Consider the following 18,039-nt stretch of genomic DNA (forward strand, 5'->3'; position numbering starts at 1 on the left):
AGATCACGATCTGAGCCAAAATCAGGAGTATGACGCACCCAGGCACCCATGGACAGGTTTTTGTTTTGTTTTGTTTTTTTTAATGCCACTGATTTTCTTGAATCTGAATTTTTGTTTCCTTCTTTCTTGGTTAGTAAAATCTTATTATATTAAAGGATTTGAACTCATGATGAGTCTCTTTGGCTTAAACTTGCTAAAAGTTGTGGGTGATACTTTCAAAAGAGAAAATTATAAGCCAAGAGAAAAAGAGTAAGGAACAGGGACTTAGCATTGATATGATAGCTCAGATCAGTGGTGCACAAATATGCTCCATTTAAGGAGATGCCATGTTCATCCACATAGAGTCACTTATATGACCACTTGCAAGTGTGGCGATTTCAGGCTTGTCAGTGAAGCCCTGATGCGGCCGGGGAGTGCCCTCTTCTACACATGTAGAGCTGTACAGCACATGGAGCCGTCCCATTTACCCACTCAGAATTCTGAGCGTGCACTTATACACTTGGCACACACACACTGTTGTGATGCTCTTTGGGCATCCCCCGCGGTTGCTTTTGTCTCTCGGCAGTCCATTTCTACCCCAACTCTGAACCTGACACAGATACTTCTGGGGGAATGAGGAGGAGGAAGGGCCTGGAGAAGGAATGTGTGCATTGCAAGTGGCGTATGTGTCCCTCTTTCTGTTGGTTTTTAAGAAAAGGCCGGAGTGTAGATGCAATTGTGTGTGCAGCCAAGACTGCTACTCTCTTGTGTGTGTGTGTGTATATATATATATATATATATATATATATATATATATATATATATATACATAGTGCATCTTAGGTTTATAGAAGGGTACAATAGAGCCATATGATAATTGCAAAAAAAAGAATATGTCATTCTGTTAAAAATAAGTAAAATTGATCTTTGATATTTTGTAAGACTGCTAAGAGAAAAAAAATGTCAGGAAACAGTACTCCTCACAAACAGAGCTACTGAAAAGGGAAACTCAGAATACAAATTTGGTTCCAGTGGATCCTACCAATGTATTAAGAAAAGAGAATGTAATATTATTTACTCTTTAAAGATACTTACTGAGGTTTTGATTTTATTTTTAAGTTTTTTTAATGTTCTCTAAAATTATTTCCCCTCCTCATGGAATCAGATTTCTTTTCCTCCCTCCTACCTTCACTCTCTCCTCCCCTCCTTTCCTCCTTTTCCCCTCCTATTCCTTTTCCCCTATCCTTCCACTCCTGCTCTCTTCTGCTCCACCTCTTTCTCTCCCCAACACTTTCCGTTATCCTTCCTTCTTTCCATCCTTCCTACCTTCCTTCCTTCCTTCCTTCTATTTTTGCTCTATATCTGGTAATTGTTGACTGTCTTTACATTTTAAAATGTAGGTATGATTTATTTTAGGTGATAGACACTCATCTTGTTTGCTTTGTGTATAAGTACTTTGTTTTTCCATACTTTTTGGATTACTACAGCTTTGTAGTACATCTCGAAGCCTGAGATTGTGGTACCTCCAGCTTTGTCCTTTCTTTTCCTATTTGATCTCCTCCTTCAATGGGAAATCTGAGAGACAAATAGAATTTTCATATGGCATGTTGATTGACAATGTCACTGTAGTGTGGGTGGAAAGAGAGTGCCCATCTGGCTGTAGGCCCCCTATTGTGATAATGCAGAGGGATTTATTCTGGGTGGTAACCCCCACACTGGAAGCCTTAGCACTTCCTGGTTAATCAGTGAAATGTCCTTGGAAAACAGCCTGTGTTCCTGGAAGTGGTTGGTTTAAATACTCTGCCTCCCAATCTGAAATCATTTTTCTGGCAGTAGAGGTCAGGATGGGTGGTTATTGAAACAGTTGTTCTGTGTGTAAACTTTTAATTAACCTTGATTTTGGCTCTACGTTTCACTGCCACCCTTATCCCAGTGACTCCCATCTTTATTGTAGCCACTTTATACTATCTTCTGGATTGTCTCCCCTGTTCATTTTATCCCTAACCCTTTGTTTTCCTGTCTTCCTGAAACATATTGCTGTCTTCTCCCCTGCTACTCCACTCCCCTCTCCTCTCTTCTTTCACTGTTCTGGGTTTATTCTTTTCTATCTTGATATTGTAATTACTAGGGTAATGGGTAGGACTGGAAGTCAGCACATTTTCTCAGTGTGTAACTTCCTGAAATATGCATATCAAAAGGCAACATCTATTACAGTTTTTACTACCACCAGTATTTGAAGTTTTCATTTTCATAGCAACCCAACTATTAAATTTAAAGTGTATATGTTTCGTGTTCTAATATGTAATCTTCTTTATGAAAGTAGCAAATCCTCATTTTTTTCTTTTGACTTTGTTGTTAATATAATTTTCTATGAACTGTTTGTTCCTTTGAATTTTATAGTCACTGTGAAGTCCTGGGTTTCATAAGCAGTTTTCATAGAATCTTTATGCAGTATATTGACTCTTCATCACATTTGCTTCAAATATATTCTAGGCTTTGTTTCCACCCTAATTTTAATTGTTTATTTTATAAATTATATTTTATTTGAATAGGTTTATCTGCTTCATAATTTCTAAACTTTGAAGTAATACAAAAGTTAACCGCCCCTCCAGGTAATTTATATTAATTAAGAATTTTATTTTTGTTTTACTAAACTTTCTAAAATTAATTTTTGTGGAACACTCTTGCAGTATAATTTGGCAATGCATTTTGAGAGCCAAGAAACTGTCTCTGTGTTTTGATCCTGTTCTCAGAAGGCTTAATTAAAAGGAGGGATAAGAGTTTGTTTGGTGTTTTGAATTCAACCGTATTCTTATTTTGTCAAATGCTTTGAAATACTAAAAGGTACAATATTTTTGTGTTTTCCAGATTATTGCTCAGTTGTAACAATTGTGGACCAGACAAATGTAAAGTTAACCTGCCTGCTCTTTAGTGGAAATTATGAAGCCCTTCCAATAATTTATAAAAATGGAGATATTGTTCGCTTTCATAGGCTGAAGGTATAATTCGTACTGTCCAGAACTCATATCTGTTTGAAGAGAACTCTGTATTTTTCACTAGTACTAGTTAGCCCTAATTGTGTGGTTGCTGTGGTAGAACAAAGCATCAAGCATTTCAAGAGACAAGAAGAAATGTAAATAATACCAGACTTCAAATAATTAATATTAGGAAACCTCTTCATTTGGACAAACTGCCTTCCTTCCACAAGAAATTTATTAGATGCCGTGATTAAGACTAGTTGCATTCTGTCTTCTCACTTCTGAATGTAGATTGATGCTTTAAAGGTTTTCATGTAGAGCTGGGTTAAAAAAAAAAAAAAAAAGCCCTAGGCCAACAGGGCTTTTTATTTTTATTTTTTTCACTCTTTTATAAAATAATTATACAGTGATCGAGAGGTTATATTATTTTTCCATTTGTTGTGTTAATTCAAGTATGGTGAAAGCATTGAGATATTAAGTATAAAATCAAAGTAAGTTGATCTTCATTTATGAAAAATGTATTAAAACATGAATAGATATATTTTTTTAAGATTTTGTTTATTTATTTGACAGAGATAGAGACAGCCAGCGAGAGAGGGAACACAGGCAGGGGAGTGGGAGAGGAAGAAGCAGGCTCATAGTGGAGGAGCCTGAGCCTGATGTGGGGCTCGATCCCATAACGCCGGGATCACGCCCTGAGCCGAAGGCAGACGCTTAACCGCTGTGCCACCCAGGCGTCCCCATGAATAGATATTTTGGTACTTTTAAAATTATGCTATCAGTCAAACAATTAAATGTAAGGAAACCTTTAATATGAAGGTAAAGCTATTAAATAGTATGTAATTTTTAAAAAAAAATTAAGTAATATTTTCAGTCCCTTAGGTTTTAAACATTTCAGTCCTTTCATCTTTTCCTCTTGTTATATGGGTTTCCATGAAGCTCTTTCATTATCTTCGTTGTCTTTTTTCTTATAATGCTTCAGTTTATCTGTGTCCCTCATGGTCAGTGTGATGCTCATAAATGAACAGAATATTCTGGGTGTGTTCTGTTCTTAGTTTTGGTGAGAATTACCTTACTTGATCTCTTATGCCTTACCCTGAGAATAGAAGAGTAGTAGAGAATATTTGTGTAAAGTTAAAAAGGAAATAGAGATATTATCATCATAACGAATTTATCCCAACTTCAAAAGATAACTTATTTCTCACACACTATTGTTTCAGTGTACTGTTCCCTCCTGATGTTTTTAGTTGTTATTCTTGCTGTTGTTTAACTGAAGTAGGATATACATCTCTCAGTTCTATTTGCTTTAAAGAGAATAGACTATACGTTTTGTTTTTTAATGTATGGCTTGTGCTTGTGTGATTCAGCCATATTACTGCATATAATTTCACTTTGTTCATTTTCATTGGTAAGTGTGTGAATGCATCAGAATTTATATATTCTGTGGGACATTCAGTTTGAGGGTATTATGTTGCTATAAACAGTCTAATACATATCTTTTAGTGAATATATATAAATTTTTATTAATGAAAAATTTACTGGATAGGCTAAATAGATTAGCTATATTATGTTTATTTGAACATAGATCAATAGAAGTTATCTAATCTGAAGAACAAGGATAAATGAAAGATTGACAAGAGCTTTGAGGACCTGTGGAATGATATCAAAGTGTGAAACATGTCATTTGAGATGCACAAGAAAACCGTGTATATGAGAGACAAAAATACTTATACAAATGAATAGAAATGACCAGAATTTTTCCAAATTTGATGGAAAACATTGACTTACAGATTTTAGAAACTCAGTGCACTCCATGCATGGCACCACAAAGAAAAGCACACCTGAAGAAATCACTGTGAAACCACTGAAAAAGATTTGAAAAAAGAACTTGAAATGAGCTGGCAGAGAAATAACACATTCCACATAGGAAACCGTAATACCAGCCACCTTTGATTTCTTATCAGAAATAATGGCACTTGAGGAACAAAGCAATGATAAATTTAAAGTGGTGATAGAAAATTGATCACCTGGAATTTTGTATCCAGAGAAAATATTTTTCAAAAATGAAAGCATCCACTGCCATCGTATCTTTGCTACAAGTAAATGCTAAAGGATGGTGTTCAGGACAAAAACGAATGCTACCAACCAGAAACTTGATGGTTAAGAAATGACCAAAAACAAACAAACAAAAAGGAAATAGTGAATAAATGGTGAAAGATGCTGTTTTGTATTTCTTCCCATAATTTCAGTAAAGGATAAATGACTATTTATAAGAAAAATAGTAACATTTAGGAAGATGGAATTAATAAAATATGTAGAAGAATATGAATGATAGCACAAAGGATTGTTAGAATGATTAAGTGGAATTAATCACCAAAAGGTTAGTACGAACCTTCAGAGGTTATTACACTTTCAGTAGAAAGTGTAAAATGAGATATGGGCAAGTGGGGAATATGATATGGAAAGTAGGGATTATGTAGTAGAACTCTATTAGTTCCAAATAGGCTTTGAGATAAGGATTCTTTCAGAGCTCAGAGGAGGTAAACAATACTAATAAGTTCAAAATAAGACAGGAAAGGAACAGTAGAAAAACAGTTTTTAAAAAGCAAACGGGATACAAAAGGAAAACAAATAAGATAGTAGACTTAAATATAACCATATCAATAATTTTATGTAAATGGACTAAACACTTCTTTTGTAAGGAAAAACAGACTAAAAAAGCAAGAACAAATAATCACTTCCTACAAGAAATGAAGACACACACACATTGTAAGTAAAACTGTAGAAAAGATACACCAACCAAACAATAAGCATAAGGAAAATGAAAACACTGTATCAATATCAGATGGAGTATTACAGGAGATTAAAGGGGGGGGCATTTCATAAGGACAAAAAGATTGCTTAATGAAGATGTAACCATGGTAAATGCATGTGTATCTGTTAGCCGAGGTTCCGAATTTGAAAGCCAGAGTCTTTGTGGCTTATCTTGGCTTTTAGTCAGACTGATGAAATCAGCCTCACTGCATTTTACTCACTTTGAAGTGTTATACTTTAAGTGTTCTAGTTTTGCTTGTAATGGTCACAAGTAATTGTCACTTAGTATATTTTTCCTTTTGTAAATTATACGTTAGTAAGAGAAGTAATAAATGTAAAAGTGCAAGCCTGATAGGATCAGGGAGTCGACCACTAGACCTTTGAAAAGTAAAAATAAGCATTACATAGTGTTATACAGTTTACATGGTGCTTGTGGATCTTGATATACAGCCCAGTGGATTTTATAATTTCGTATGCTAATTAAGTAAAAATATATTAAATAATTATATCCTCTATTAACTATGCTGGCAAGACTTTATAAACTCTCAAATTTCTTGAGTTTTGGGGTTCTGCATCAATAAGCTGTTTTGTTTTCTGTTTTGCCCAACTTTCTTAGATCCAAGTTTATAAAAAGGAGACTCAGGGTATCACCAGCTCTGGCTTTGCAGCTTTGACATTTGAGGGAACTTTGGGAGCTCCTATCATACCTCGTACTTCAAGCAAGTATTTTAACTTCACCGCCGAGGACCACAAAATGGTAGAAGCTTTACGTGTTTGGGCATCTACTCATATTTCACCTTCTTCGACGTTAGTAAAATTGTGTGATGTTCAGCCACTGCAGTATTTTGACCTGACTTGTCAGCTCTTGGGCAAAGCAGAAGTGGATGGAGCATCATTTCTTCTAAAGGTAAGTATTTTAAATACCTGAAATCATAAATTAGCACCACCTACATACCTAAAAAGAGCTTATATTTCATTCTGGTGGGATAATACGCATACTGTGTGTTATATTAAGAACTTTAAATCTAACTTACCATTTTTGACGAGCCTAGATATTCATGCAACTCTACTCTTGAACTTCTTTATACTTCCAGAGAAAAATAGTATTTTCAATAGTTTAAATGTAGTTTATGCTTTATTTATTTCTTATTTTAGTATTAATATAAAGTTGTTTTCTACTGTTATATTTTAGGTACAGTTGTACATATGCATATTTCTGCTTCCCTGTCAAGGTGGGCTTCCCTCTCACTTACTCTCTTGACTCATTCATGTTGGGTTCTCTTCCTATGTCATTTCACTGCCTGTTTCATTGAGTAGATCACAGAAGGTTTTGAAGTGTTTATTTTTGTTCTTGTTCTGTTTTGTTTTAAATCAGCATGATTTTTAAAAAGTAACATAAGACCCATCTAATCTTTGTTTATACCTACCCCAATTTACTCATGAATAGCTTCTGAAAAAGACAGTTGTCTATATTAATCCTCATCTACCCATCCTATGAGTATACATTTAAACAAACACTGCTTCAGCTCTGCTCCTGTGGTTTTTTCTTTAGCTTCTGACTCTTTGAAACAATAGGACAAGAAACAGAGTACAGAGGCATAAGTATTGGGTTTAGCTTTATTACCATTTATACCTTGCCCTTATTAAGGAACGGGGAAGATAGAAATCCCTGAATAAAAGAAGTTTTTAAAATTGAAAGCACATTTATATACACATGAAATACTCTGAAAAAAGTAATTGCATGCTATAAAAAAAGTTAAGTCAAGTATGACAGCTAAAGTTAAAGCAAAGTAAAATCTTCCAAAGTTACAAGGAATCCTAGGTCAGCCGGTCATAAGGTCATACTTTTTTGCCCAAAGTGACATCCTTAACAGATGAGCATTTGTTAATCACTGAATGCTTCCAATGAGAAGTAATCTACTGTGCAGATATACCCCATCTTTTGACTGCTGTGTTAGAAAATTCTTAAATCCTGAGAAAAAATCTGCCACCTTTCAGTTGACATGGCTGGATCTACATTCACTCTAAAGCAACAAAATATACGCTTGTATCCAATTTTTATAGACAGCCTTTTCATATAAGTGAAAACAGCTTTCATTTAGATGTTATTTTAAAATACTACATTCAGAAGTGAATTTATTTTTGTAAATCTTCTAAATTTATTTTGTAAGTGTGGAAAAATGCATTTAAAAGAATATTCTTATATTTCTTGTAACAAAAATTGGAAACACTCATTACTAACAATAGAGAATTGTGTGAAGTATTCATGTATTATGGAATACTCTTACAATAAAATGACTACGGTAGACATAGTTATTAAGATAGATACTCATAATATTCTTTTTGGCAATTAATGCAGTTTTATTTATATACTAAAATGTATTATATCCATAGTAAAATTACATTAAAAAGAATGTGTAGCAATATTTTACTTATGTTATCTCTGGGAAGTCAAATTTTGAGTGATTTTTTTTTTCTGAAATTGATTTTCCTATCACATACCAGAAATAACTTTATGTTTTAAACACGGAAGGAACCAGACATTACTCTAGGTGAGGTCTGAAAAGCATGGAATGTAGCATAATTATTTCCTTTCTCAGCCTGGATTTGATACCAGTTTTGTTTCCTATATTAGTAATTATGATACTAATTTATTTTAATTATTCTTTATGCCAATGACATATTAAAACAATAATATACTGTAATCCACAGTTTATTTTTAGAAATCAGAAATGGTTTAATTTTAAAGAAAATTATAATCCTCTTTGTGAATATTAAATATATCTGTGAAAATGTTTAGCAAAATAGAATTAGAAGTATTTGTCCTTAACTTGATAAACAATTTCTCCTGTAAATTAATCAAACAAAATATTTAGTGGTAAAATTCTGAAGTCAATGATGCCAGGAACAAGACAAAAATACCCACTATTTTCTCTGTTAACGTTGTTTGGAAATCTCAAGAATTCACTAAGATAAGAAAAAAAATGAGAGACATAACACTTCTAAAAGAAAGAAAAAAAGATCAGTACTCACAAGATATAAAAACCCAAACAATTAAGTGAAAAGTTATGTGGATTAATAAAATTGTTTAGTGAGATCACTGGTTTAAACATTAGTGAAATATAGCTTTGCTACATACTAGAATAAATAGAACATATAATTGAACAAAAGTTCTCCCAATGTCACAATGACTGTAAAACAAGACAATTCAGGCAAGAAATCCCTGAACTTCTGTGAAGAAACCTAGAAAGCAGGAGCATAAAAGAAAAGTAGGACTAATTATTAAAAGGTTTGATTCTTTTTTAAAGTGTTTTAAAATAAAATGCCATTTTAATTAAAACCATATTTTCTAAATTGACTATAATTCTGAAATTTATTAGAACATTAAATGGTCAAGAATAAGACAAGAAAACTTGACAAAGAAAACTCAGTGAGACCTCCGTATCAGATATCAAATCATATTATAAAATTACAGAAATTAAGATTATAGTAAGACTGATCAATGGAAAAGACTGGGAACCTCAAAAACAGTCTTATACTGTACATATAATATATGCATGATAAAAATAACATTAAGTGTCATTTCAAATTGATGAAGACAGATTGTTAAATGATGATTGTTATCTATTTGGAAAAAGGAATCAGATCTATATATAATATACAAATTCCTAACAGATTAAGTATTGAAACAAAATTGCAAAAGTTCCAGAATTTATTTAAAAAAAAAAAAGACTAAGTCATAAGTGATTAAAACTGAAGCATAAAAGCAATGTAGCAGCACTCTACTCTCTCAGCTCCTCCCCCAAAAAACTGGTAGAGTTGTCTGTAAAGCTATTTTAGTCACAAAAACAGTATACACAAAATGAAGGAAAAAATTCCAAGTGGAGAAAAATGTTTGTGACATATAATGTAACTCTTCTCAAAGTGTCCTGTTTCTTTGAATAATGTAGGGAACAGTGAGTGACCCAAACTCAATGATTTTTTATTTGAAACTTGGCATAGTCACCACCATTATTGAATAATTCCTCTGTAAGCTGACCCTGGCAGACAGCCTCTCTGTAGAAATGGAGCATTTTCTGTTCAGTGAGCCTATTTCTCTTTTCCAGCCAAATTTCTTACATACAGAGGCGTTCTTAACCTCATGCCAGATGTCTTTTGTCATGCCCTTTTATAACAAAACATAGCTATCTCTTAAAAGCCTAGCACAGCACAGGCTAGCTCACATGTTGAGGGTGGGGTACACTTGTCCTGTGCCTCTGTTCCCATCCTTATCTCAGCGTAGCCTAATAGCAATCCACTATATCTTTTCCTTTTCCAGCACCCATGACTTTCATTCATTTGTATTCATAACCTCTAACGTAAACAGAATGTCCCTGTCTGTACTTGTAAAGGCCTTCTCCACATTAGAACAAAGTGAAAAAATGAGCAAAGTTTAGAATACATTCCTAAAAGTTAGGGATTTATACTTAAGAAAATTAGCAGATATAGTCTTAAGGGTTTATGTATAAGATGGTAAGGAAATAAAGTAAATTCAACAATATGTTAGTACTTTTTTCTAGGTAGTGTGAATTTTTTTCTTCTTTACATTTTCCACATGTCCTATATTTATGCAGTCCTTTTACAGTCAGAATAGACACCATATTTAAAGTTCAGCAGATATTTGGGGGAATACATTTAATTACTTTTAAGTTATATTACCAACAAATAAAAGTCTTTTAAAAGTCTCCACAGTTACACAAAAAGATCATTAAACTTTGCTCTCCCCTATTATGGCAGGTATGGGATGGCACCAGGACCCCGTTCCCATCTTGGAGAGTCTTAATACAAGATCTTGTACTTGAAGGAGATTTAAGTCATATCCATCGGCTGCAGAATCTGACAATAGACATTTTAGTCTATGATAATCATGTTCAAGTGGCAAAATCTCTGAAGGTGATGTTGAGGAGCAAATGTTTGCTCTTTTTTTTGTTTTTGTAAATGTGGGGTAAATCACGTTTATAGATGATATTTGAGGTCTAGAAATTAACTCCAAATTTATTTTTTCTTTAATTTTTAATTTGTAAAATATATTGAAAATAAATTATTAGAAAACACTAAATTATTAGAAGATGCATTAAGTTATAGTGGTTTGAGCAACTTTTTAAATAAAATTAAAGAACATTTCCTGAATATTTTAATGCTATACACAGTTTTACTATAAAAATAGGAAAAATTTTATTGTATGAAATTGTATAAAATATTTGTAAGCTTAAATGTTAAGCTTTATTAATTGATTTTTAGCCACAACTTTGTACTCATTAGTTTAAAAAATTGTTAATCCACTTCTAATATAGATCATAAATTGTGTGTTTGTATTGTGCAGTTTATTAGAATTTGCTCACTGTTTTTGAGTTATATTTTAGGTAAAAATAAGCTGTCCAGATATGGCACTTCTTGATTATTAATATTGGGAATATTTTATTTTTTTTATTTTTTAAATTCTTTTATTTGCAAATATCTTTTTTAGCAATAAGTGGCATCATTAATAGTAACAATAATAATAGTAACGTTTGTTAAGTATATCATATGTATTTAGCACTATCCTGTGCAGTTGGTATGGTCGCCATTCCTGTTTTACAAGTGAGAAAACTGAGCAGTCACAGGTTAAGCCCAAGATTTCATGGCTACTTGGGTGACGGCAGTATTTGAATTTAGTGTTTGTTTCCAGAGCCAGTCCTTTTAAGCAGTGTAAAGAAATTATTTTCTTTATTGCAAATAGCTTCCATCCTACCTTTAGGGACTTATACCGCCTACTTATAGAAAGTTATATGGCCTACTTATAGGAAGAAAATAGTAGAAGTGAATTGCAGTTGTTTTAGATACGAATTTTATGCCCAGTTTCCCTTTGTAAATAAATGTTCTTGGAGAAGGAAATAGTTCCTCATACCCACAAATGAGCCCACCCAACTCAAATCGATAAATTAGGTTAAAGTCAGGGTCCAGGAAGGTGCTAACTGAACTTTCTTGTCCTGTATGTGTGTGTGCACGTGCTTTCATACCTAACATATCAAGAGAAAATTGACCATTGAAGATGCATTTTTGATGCTTTTCCCTGATTTTCTCTAGATTGATTACTTTATTTCAAAAATAAATGTAATGATAAAGCAAATTCAAAGTCTTTAAAATACAGATAGAGTTTTGGGGCATCTGGGTGGCTCAGTGGGTTAAGCATCTGCCTTTGGTTCAGGTCATGATCCTGGGGTCGGGATCAAGCCCTGCATCCTGTTCCCTCCTCAGTGGGGTGCCTGCTTCTCCCTCTCCCTCTGCCCCTTCCCCCTTGCTTGTGCACTCTCTCTGTCTCAAGTAAAATAAAATCTTAAAAAAAATACAGATTGAGTTCTTAGGAATGAAAAAGGTTTACATTTTATTTTAGATTCTTCTTTCACAATTTAATTTCCTTCTCTTTCTTTTATGCTGCTTTTACAGGTCTTTCTGTTCGCTTATCCCAATTCCCTTGTCCGCATCCTGAACAATACCTAGCACAGTGCTTTCCTTATAGTAAGGATGAAGTAAATAATATCTACTAGTGAATGAGTGAACCAATGAGGGCTGTGAATTTCTTCCAGATTTTTTTTCAGCTCCCTTTTTGTCTGCTTTATCTCACCCACTAGAGGGTGCTCTGAGTACACAGTACTGAGAAAATATAGGGCACTTAATCTTTTTCTGAAGATACCATAACATTGATTATTTATGTGCAATATAATAGAAAAATGAAAAGGATTTTCTCTGTATAAGTAATGTAACTGTAGGCTTTTATTTAATGTATATTGACATCCCATTTTATTTGTTCTAAGACACGCTTTATACCGTTTAATACTAAGAAATCCCCAGTCAGATGACATTGATACAAATGAATTCTTATCAGCACTTGAAGACAACTGTTTGAAATTGCGTTTTTTTACTGAAATATGTGGACCAGAGTTTTGTTGTACAGAAACAGGAAAGAATATTTTTTAAATACAGAGAATATTTAAGGGAATCTTAAACTATCATATAGTTGGCTTTTATATACATTTTACAACTGAAATCGTTCTTAACATTTTTCCTCAATTTTGCTTTTTTAAGTGTTACACAAGCACAAATCCACATATTCATGGGCACACACATACACAAACAGACATTTCAGACTTTTTGTCTAGAAATTAAAGCATTGTATTTCCAATCATCAGTCTTATCTTGACACAATTTAAAAATAATTATAAAAAATATATAGTCATAATTATGTTTTGGCCTTCAGTAACCCAAGAGCTGTAGTTCGACTGGTTATTTTCAGACATATACATGTAATTAAAAACATTAAACTTAAGGGAATTTCTTGATAGTTTGTAAAGAAGATTAAAATTAAAGGGATAGTAATTTCTTAATAGCTGTATTTGCTTTGCTTTATTTTTGATGTTTACTGAAACGGATTTTTATCACAATTTTGGAAGTATATTTTTATAATTTTTGGTTCTGACTCCCTCCCTTGCATGTTTAGAATCTTATCCCATTATTGACAAGACTAAGCAATATGTGTCTATTATAGTAGAACATCTGGCATATTTCATAGTTTATTTAGCAAGCTTAAAAAAAGAATACAATGCTGCCTCCAGAAGGAATTTCTGGAAATAACAGTTTGCCACCTTGATAGACTATTTATATAAATAAATTCTTTCTTGGTCTTTATTGTTTTATTATGAAAGTCAACAGTAGAAAAGTTAGTGTAATAAATACCCATGTGCCTGTCATCTTAACATTCTCAAATGTTTTGCCACACGTTTCAGGTACTTTTAATTTTTAGGACATAAATCTCTACATACTGAATCTTTGCCTCTGCCCATTCTCATTTTTTGCTTCCTAGTATCTTCTTTCTATTTATCCTAGTATGTAGGTATGTACACCCATGTTTGTTATGCTTTTATTTTATGTACTTATCTCTGAAAAATGCATATGATGTGTTATTCTGTAATTTGCTTTCTTTGAAATTATATTTTTAGGATATATCCATGTTCATATGTGTGTCTGCATTAATACACAGGGTCTTAATTATTATAGCTTTATTTTTATTTTTTATAGCTTTATTTTTAAATGATATTCTGTAGATCAAACCTCCCCCCTCCCCCTCCAGTGTAGTCTTCAAACTTGCCTTGCTAGTCACATTCAAATCAGCTTTTCAAATTCCATAAAAGACACTGGGGATTTTGATTGAAAATACAGTGATTTTAAAGATTAATTTGGGGGGGTTACTATCTTTATAGTGTTGAAGCGTTTCATTTATGAATATGATTTCTTTCTCCATGTGTTTATGCCTTTTTTTAAAAAAATTGTATCTATACAGAGCATTTTATCTAGAGGGAGGTGGTTTTTATTAATTAATTTATTTATTTATTTTAAGTAAACTCTTCCCTCAGTGTGGGGCTGGAACTCATGACTCTGAGATTAAGCGTCACATGCTCTGCAGACTAAGCCAGCCACGTACCCGCATGGTGTTTAGGTCTTCTTGAAGTGCTTTTTATATACCTGTATTGTACTAGTGTATTACCTGTATTTAAAGAGAATCACAGAATGATAAACATCCAGAAAGAATGAGATAAAAGTAAATAAAAATAGAGTGTTTTTTTCCTTCCAATATCTTACTTTGGAGACCATGGGGAAAATCAGTTTTGTCTTTGTTTCTTTTTTGTTTCTGTGTTTTCCTTCTTTCTTTTTACCCTGCTCCCCTGCTGTGTTGTAGCTGTCAGTGGAAGAAGTCAGAGAAAAAAGACCTAAATCCCTGCCTCCTCCTCACAAAAACATGACTGGGAGGAAAAAGGTTATATAGCTTCTTCCTTTGAGTAGGTGTCAATTTCTTTGATAAACATTCTGCATCTGTCATTTGAAGTCTCCTACATTAGAAGAATACCAAATACTCTATAATTAAAGACATTTTTAAGATTAAATAAGACATCTAAAATAATAGAACATTTAGTTCATAATTATAATTGGTTTAATCTTGTATTTGAACTCATAGAATGTGTTTCACATTATAGTGTACAGACACAGTGCTTATTGAAAAAGTTTTCTTTCCATAAAACTTGTGGAATAGGGGGATATTTATATTACATTAAAAAAATTTCTGGTATTCTCATAATGAGAGTATTTTAGCAATCATATTTAATTAAATCTTTTTTTTTTTAAGAATTTATTTGTCTATTAGAGAGAGCAAGAAAGAGAGCACAAGCAAGGGGAGCAGGAGAGGGAGAAGCAGGCTCCCTGCTTGGCAGGAGCCTTGGCAGGGAGCCTGCCGCGGGGCTCGATCCCAGGACCCTGGGATCATAACCTGAGCTGAAGGCAGATGCTCAACCGACTGAGCCACCCAGGCACCCCAAATCTCACCTTAAAGTAGCTAAAACATTTATTTTCAGAGTAAACAGTTTTCCAAATCAAATAGAGGGCTTGAGTTTGAGTTTGATTGAGGTAACGGGTTTCCTAACGACTGCATTTTATCAATGCTAAGACTCAATCTTATTTCACACTTTAATATCTCCGACATGGAAATATGTCTTCCATATGAAAAATATAGATATAAATGGATACATACATATATGCAAATATACATGCACGTATATATTGGATGTAGATGTGTATACATGGGTCTATGTAAACATATACGTAAATTCATGCATATATATACATCCATATACATTTATATGTATACACAGTTGTGCACACACACACACACAAACACATGTTTTGGTTTTGATACAGTGTCCTTGGGGCTGATACCTAGTACACACTAGTATAACACACCAGGATCCTTTCTGATTAGTCAGCACCCCTGATTGTTGGTCTTATACCCCATATTGGTTGTTAAGTATTTTATGTATCAGAAATTGTTCAATTTTTCTTCATTTTCTAAATAATAAACAATGTATTTTTAGGTTGGAAGCTTTCTTAGAATTTATAGCCTCCATACCAAACTTCAATCAATGAATTCGGAGAACCAGGCAACATTGTTAGCTCTAGAGTTTCATCTCCATGGGGGTACCAGTTACGGCCGGGGAATCAGAGTCTTGCCAGAAAGTAACTCTGATGTGGATCAACTGAAAAAGTAAGCATATTATATGCCTATTTAGAAATTGTGAATAAAGTATTAATTAAGCTGATTTCCACGATACTACTATTCTGTACTGGGGTGGATGAATCTGGTAAGTTCTTTGTAATTGATCCTCATAACCTGTGCCAACTATCCATTTGATTAAATAGATGAACCAAATGAAACAGAAATCAAGCAATTGTAGGTTCAAATAGCTAAATAGTAGCAGAGCTAGGGATGTAGTCTAAGGTTTCCAATATGTCTACTCTGTGCTTGTGCTCTTCTTCCACCATTTGACACATTTCCCCAGTAAACCAACAGGCAGTTGAAACTGGAGTTTAGCTAGAGTTTGGGAAACTTGATACGTAACTAGAACTCCAAATATACTTAATCCTGCCATGAAAAAATATTATTTCTTTAATGTGCCTATGACTAATAAAATAGGTAACAGAAGTGATTTGGAGTATCATATTTTAAAAACTTTTTGTGCCCAGAAAGTGAAATAGTACCTTAAGTCCTGCTACATAGGCAGTTCTCTTTTTTTGAAGTATCCCTAGTACTCAACTGTATACAGAAACTTTTCACCAGTATTCTAGAGAAGTAAAAATAAATCTTGTGGATATCTTCAAAGAGTTCTAGAAAATAAACCCATTCAGTAAGTTGAAATAATATTTTTACATTTTAATATATTAAAATCAGCATGACTTTTAAAACCAATTAAATTCGCTATTTTAATAATTTTATATCAGGTTTACTTTTTTATTTCTCATATTGCCTTAAATAGAGCATAGTATTTCACTTTTGGATTCTGGAATGAGATTGTTCTGACCGAATGCCATCATTAAATTCCCAGTTTATTTTGGTTTGCGGCATTTCATCATCCTACTGTTTTACTCATATCTTTCTAGAATCAGGTTTTTTAAATTTGGGGTACCTTAGAACTCCAAGATAATCTGAGGAAAGCCATAGACCTTCTACTGAAGAAGTTATACACACACACACATAATTTTTATACAATTTCAGTGATTTCTTGGTTTCTAAGGGTAGAATAAACTGATCATATTGACTGTGTTTTATGCAATTTGGTTTGAAATTATATTCTTTCAATTGTAGGGTTTTAGAATCTGCCGATTTGACAGCCAATCAGTGTTTTGATGGTATATGTCATTCAGAACACGAGGGCAGCTTTCGGACTCTTTCAAGTAAGGACAGTTTTTAATGTTAACAGTTCAGTCTTTGCTAACTGAAATGGCTTTATGAATATTAGTTCTCTTTTTTAGTATCTTCCCATCTCTGCCTCTCTCTTTTTTTTGTTAAATCCATATTCATTGTAAAGGAACAGGCTAAATCTTATGTGTCCTATGTAAAGGTAAACATTATTTCTCCCTTAATTGTATAATTGCATTTTCAAATTAGAAAGGTAGGGATTCCTGGATGTGTGATATATGTAGTATTTATGTATGTATGTTTACATGTGTGTGTATATATACACATATTGTATGTGTATATATACATTAAAATTCTGTATTTCCTAGGCAACCACCTTGCTTGTCAGTTTCTAAAGTGAACAGTGGTTGCTTTTGCTGCTTTATTTCAAAGAGCTAGATTATTTTTTGATCGTACATATTTTAGAGATACACATGGTTCCCAGTCTTTATCAAGTTCATCAGGTTCCTAGTTACAAGATCTTAAACGAACACTTGATTCTGTATTTATATTATTGCCGACCTGAATAGGTGACTATTCAAATCTAAATTTAAAAAATCTGTAAGATTTTCTCCTTTACCATTTTGCTTTAATATCTGCTGGTACTTTCTGGGGCTAGAATCTATGTCATGTTTTTATCCCATATATATATATATATTTTTTTCAATCTAACTCCTTCCCTACTATGATATAAACTATTTTATGAGTATTTTCTCTTTCTATACCAGTAATGATAAGCATTAAAATTAACGTGTATTGCTTGGTGTTGGTACTTACTAAGTGCCTAATCCTAACAAACACTCTTTTGAGATTGAAGTTATTTTGTCCCTTTTACAGAAGGGAAACTGAGGCTTTGAGTGATAGGGGTCATGTAATTCGCCCAGGACTACTTAGCTATTAACTGATGGCAAAGTCAGTCAGATTCAAGTGCAGCTTATTTGATTTTTTTGTACATATTTCATTTCTTTA

At 33.1% G+C, this 18,039-nt stretch overlaps 1 protein-coding gene across 7 annotated transcripts in view; it reads left to right on the forward strand.

The window, feature by feature from the left end:
• Positions 1–18,039, forward strand: part of POT1 (protection of telomeres 1) — a 79,597-nt gene that overhangs the window by 42,773 nt on the left and 18,785 nt on the right. For all 7 annotated transcript variants that reach the window (XR_006778635.2, XM_045792723.2, XM_045792725.2 and 4 more), the window contains 5 exons: positions 2,848–2,978; positions 6,388–6,678; positions 10,548–10,703; positions 15,710–15,879; positions 16,978–17,066. Coding sequence is in view for 6 of the 7 variants with exons in the window: in XM_045792723.2 (XP_045648679.1) it covers positions 2,848–2,978; positions 6,388–6,678; positions 10,548–10,703; positions 15,710–15,879; positions 16,978–17,066 (837 nt within the window). In the remaining variant the exon portion in view is untranslated. The remainder of the gene's footprint in view (positions 1–2,847; positions 2,979–6,387; positions 6,679–10,547; positions 10,704–15,709; positions 15,880–16,977; positions 17,067–18,039) is intronic.

Source organism: Ursus americanus, chromosome 3 (genome assembly GCF_024610735.1).
Source record: "Ursus americanus isolate L20-20 chromosome 3, mUrsAme1.1.p, whole genome shotgun sequence".
NCBI classification, from domain to species: Eukaryota; Metazoa; Chordata; class Mammalia; order Carnivora; family Ursidae; genus Ursus; species Ursus americanus.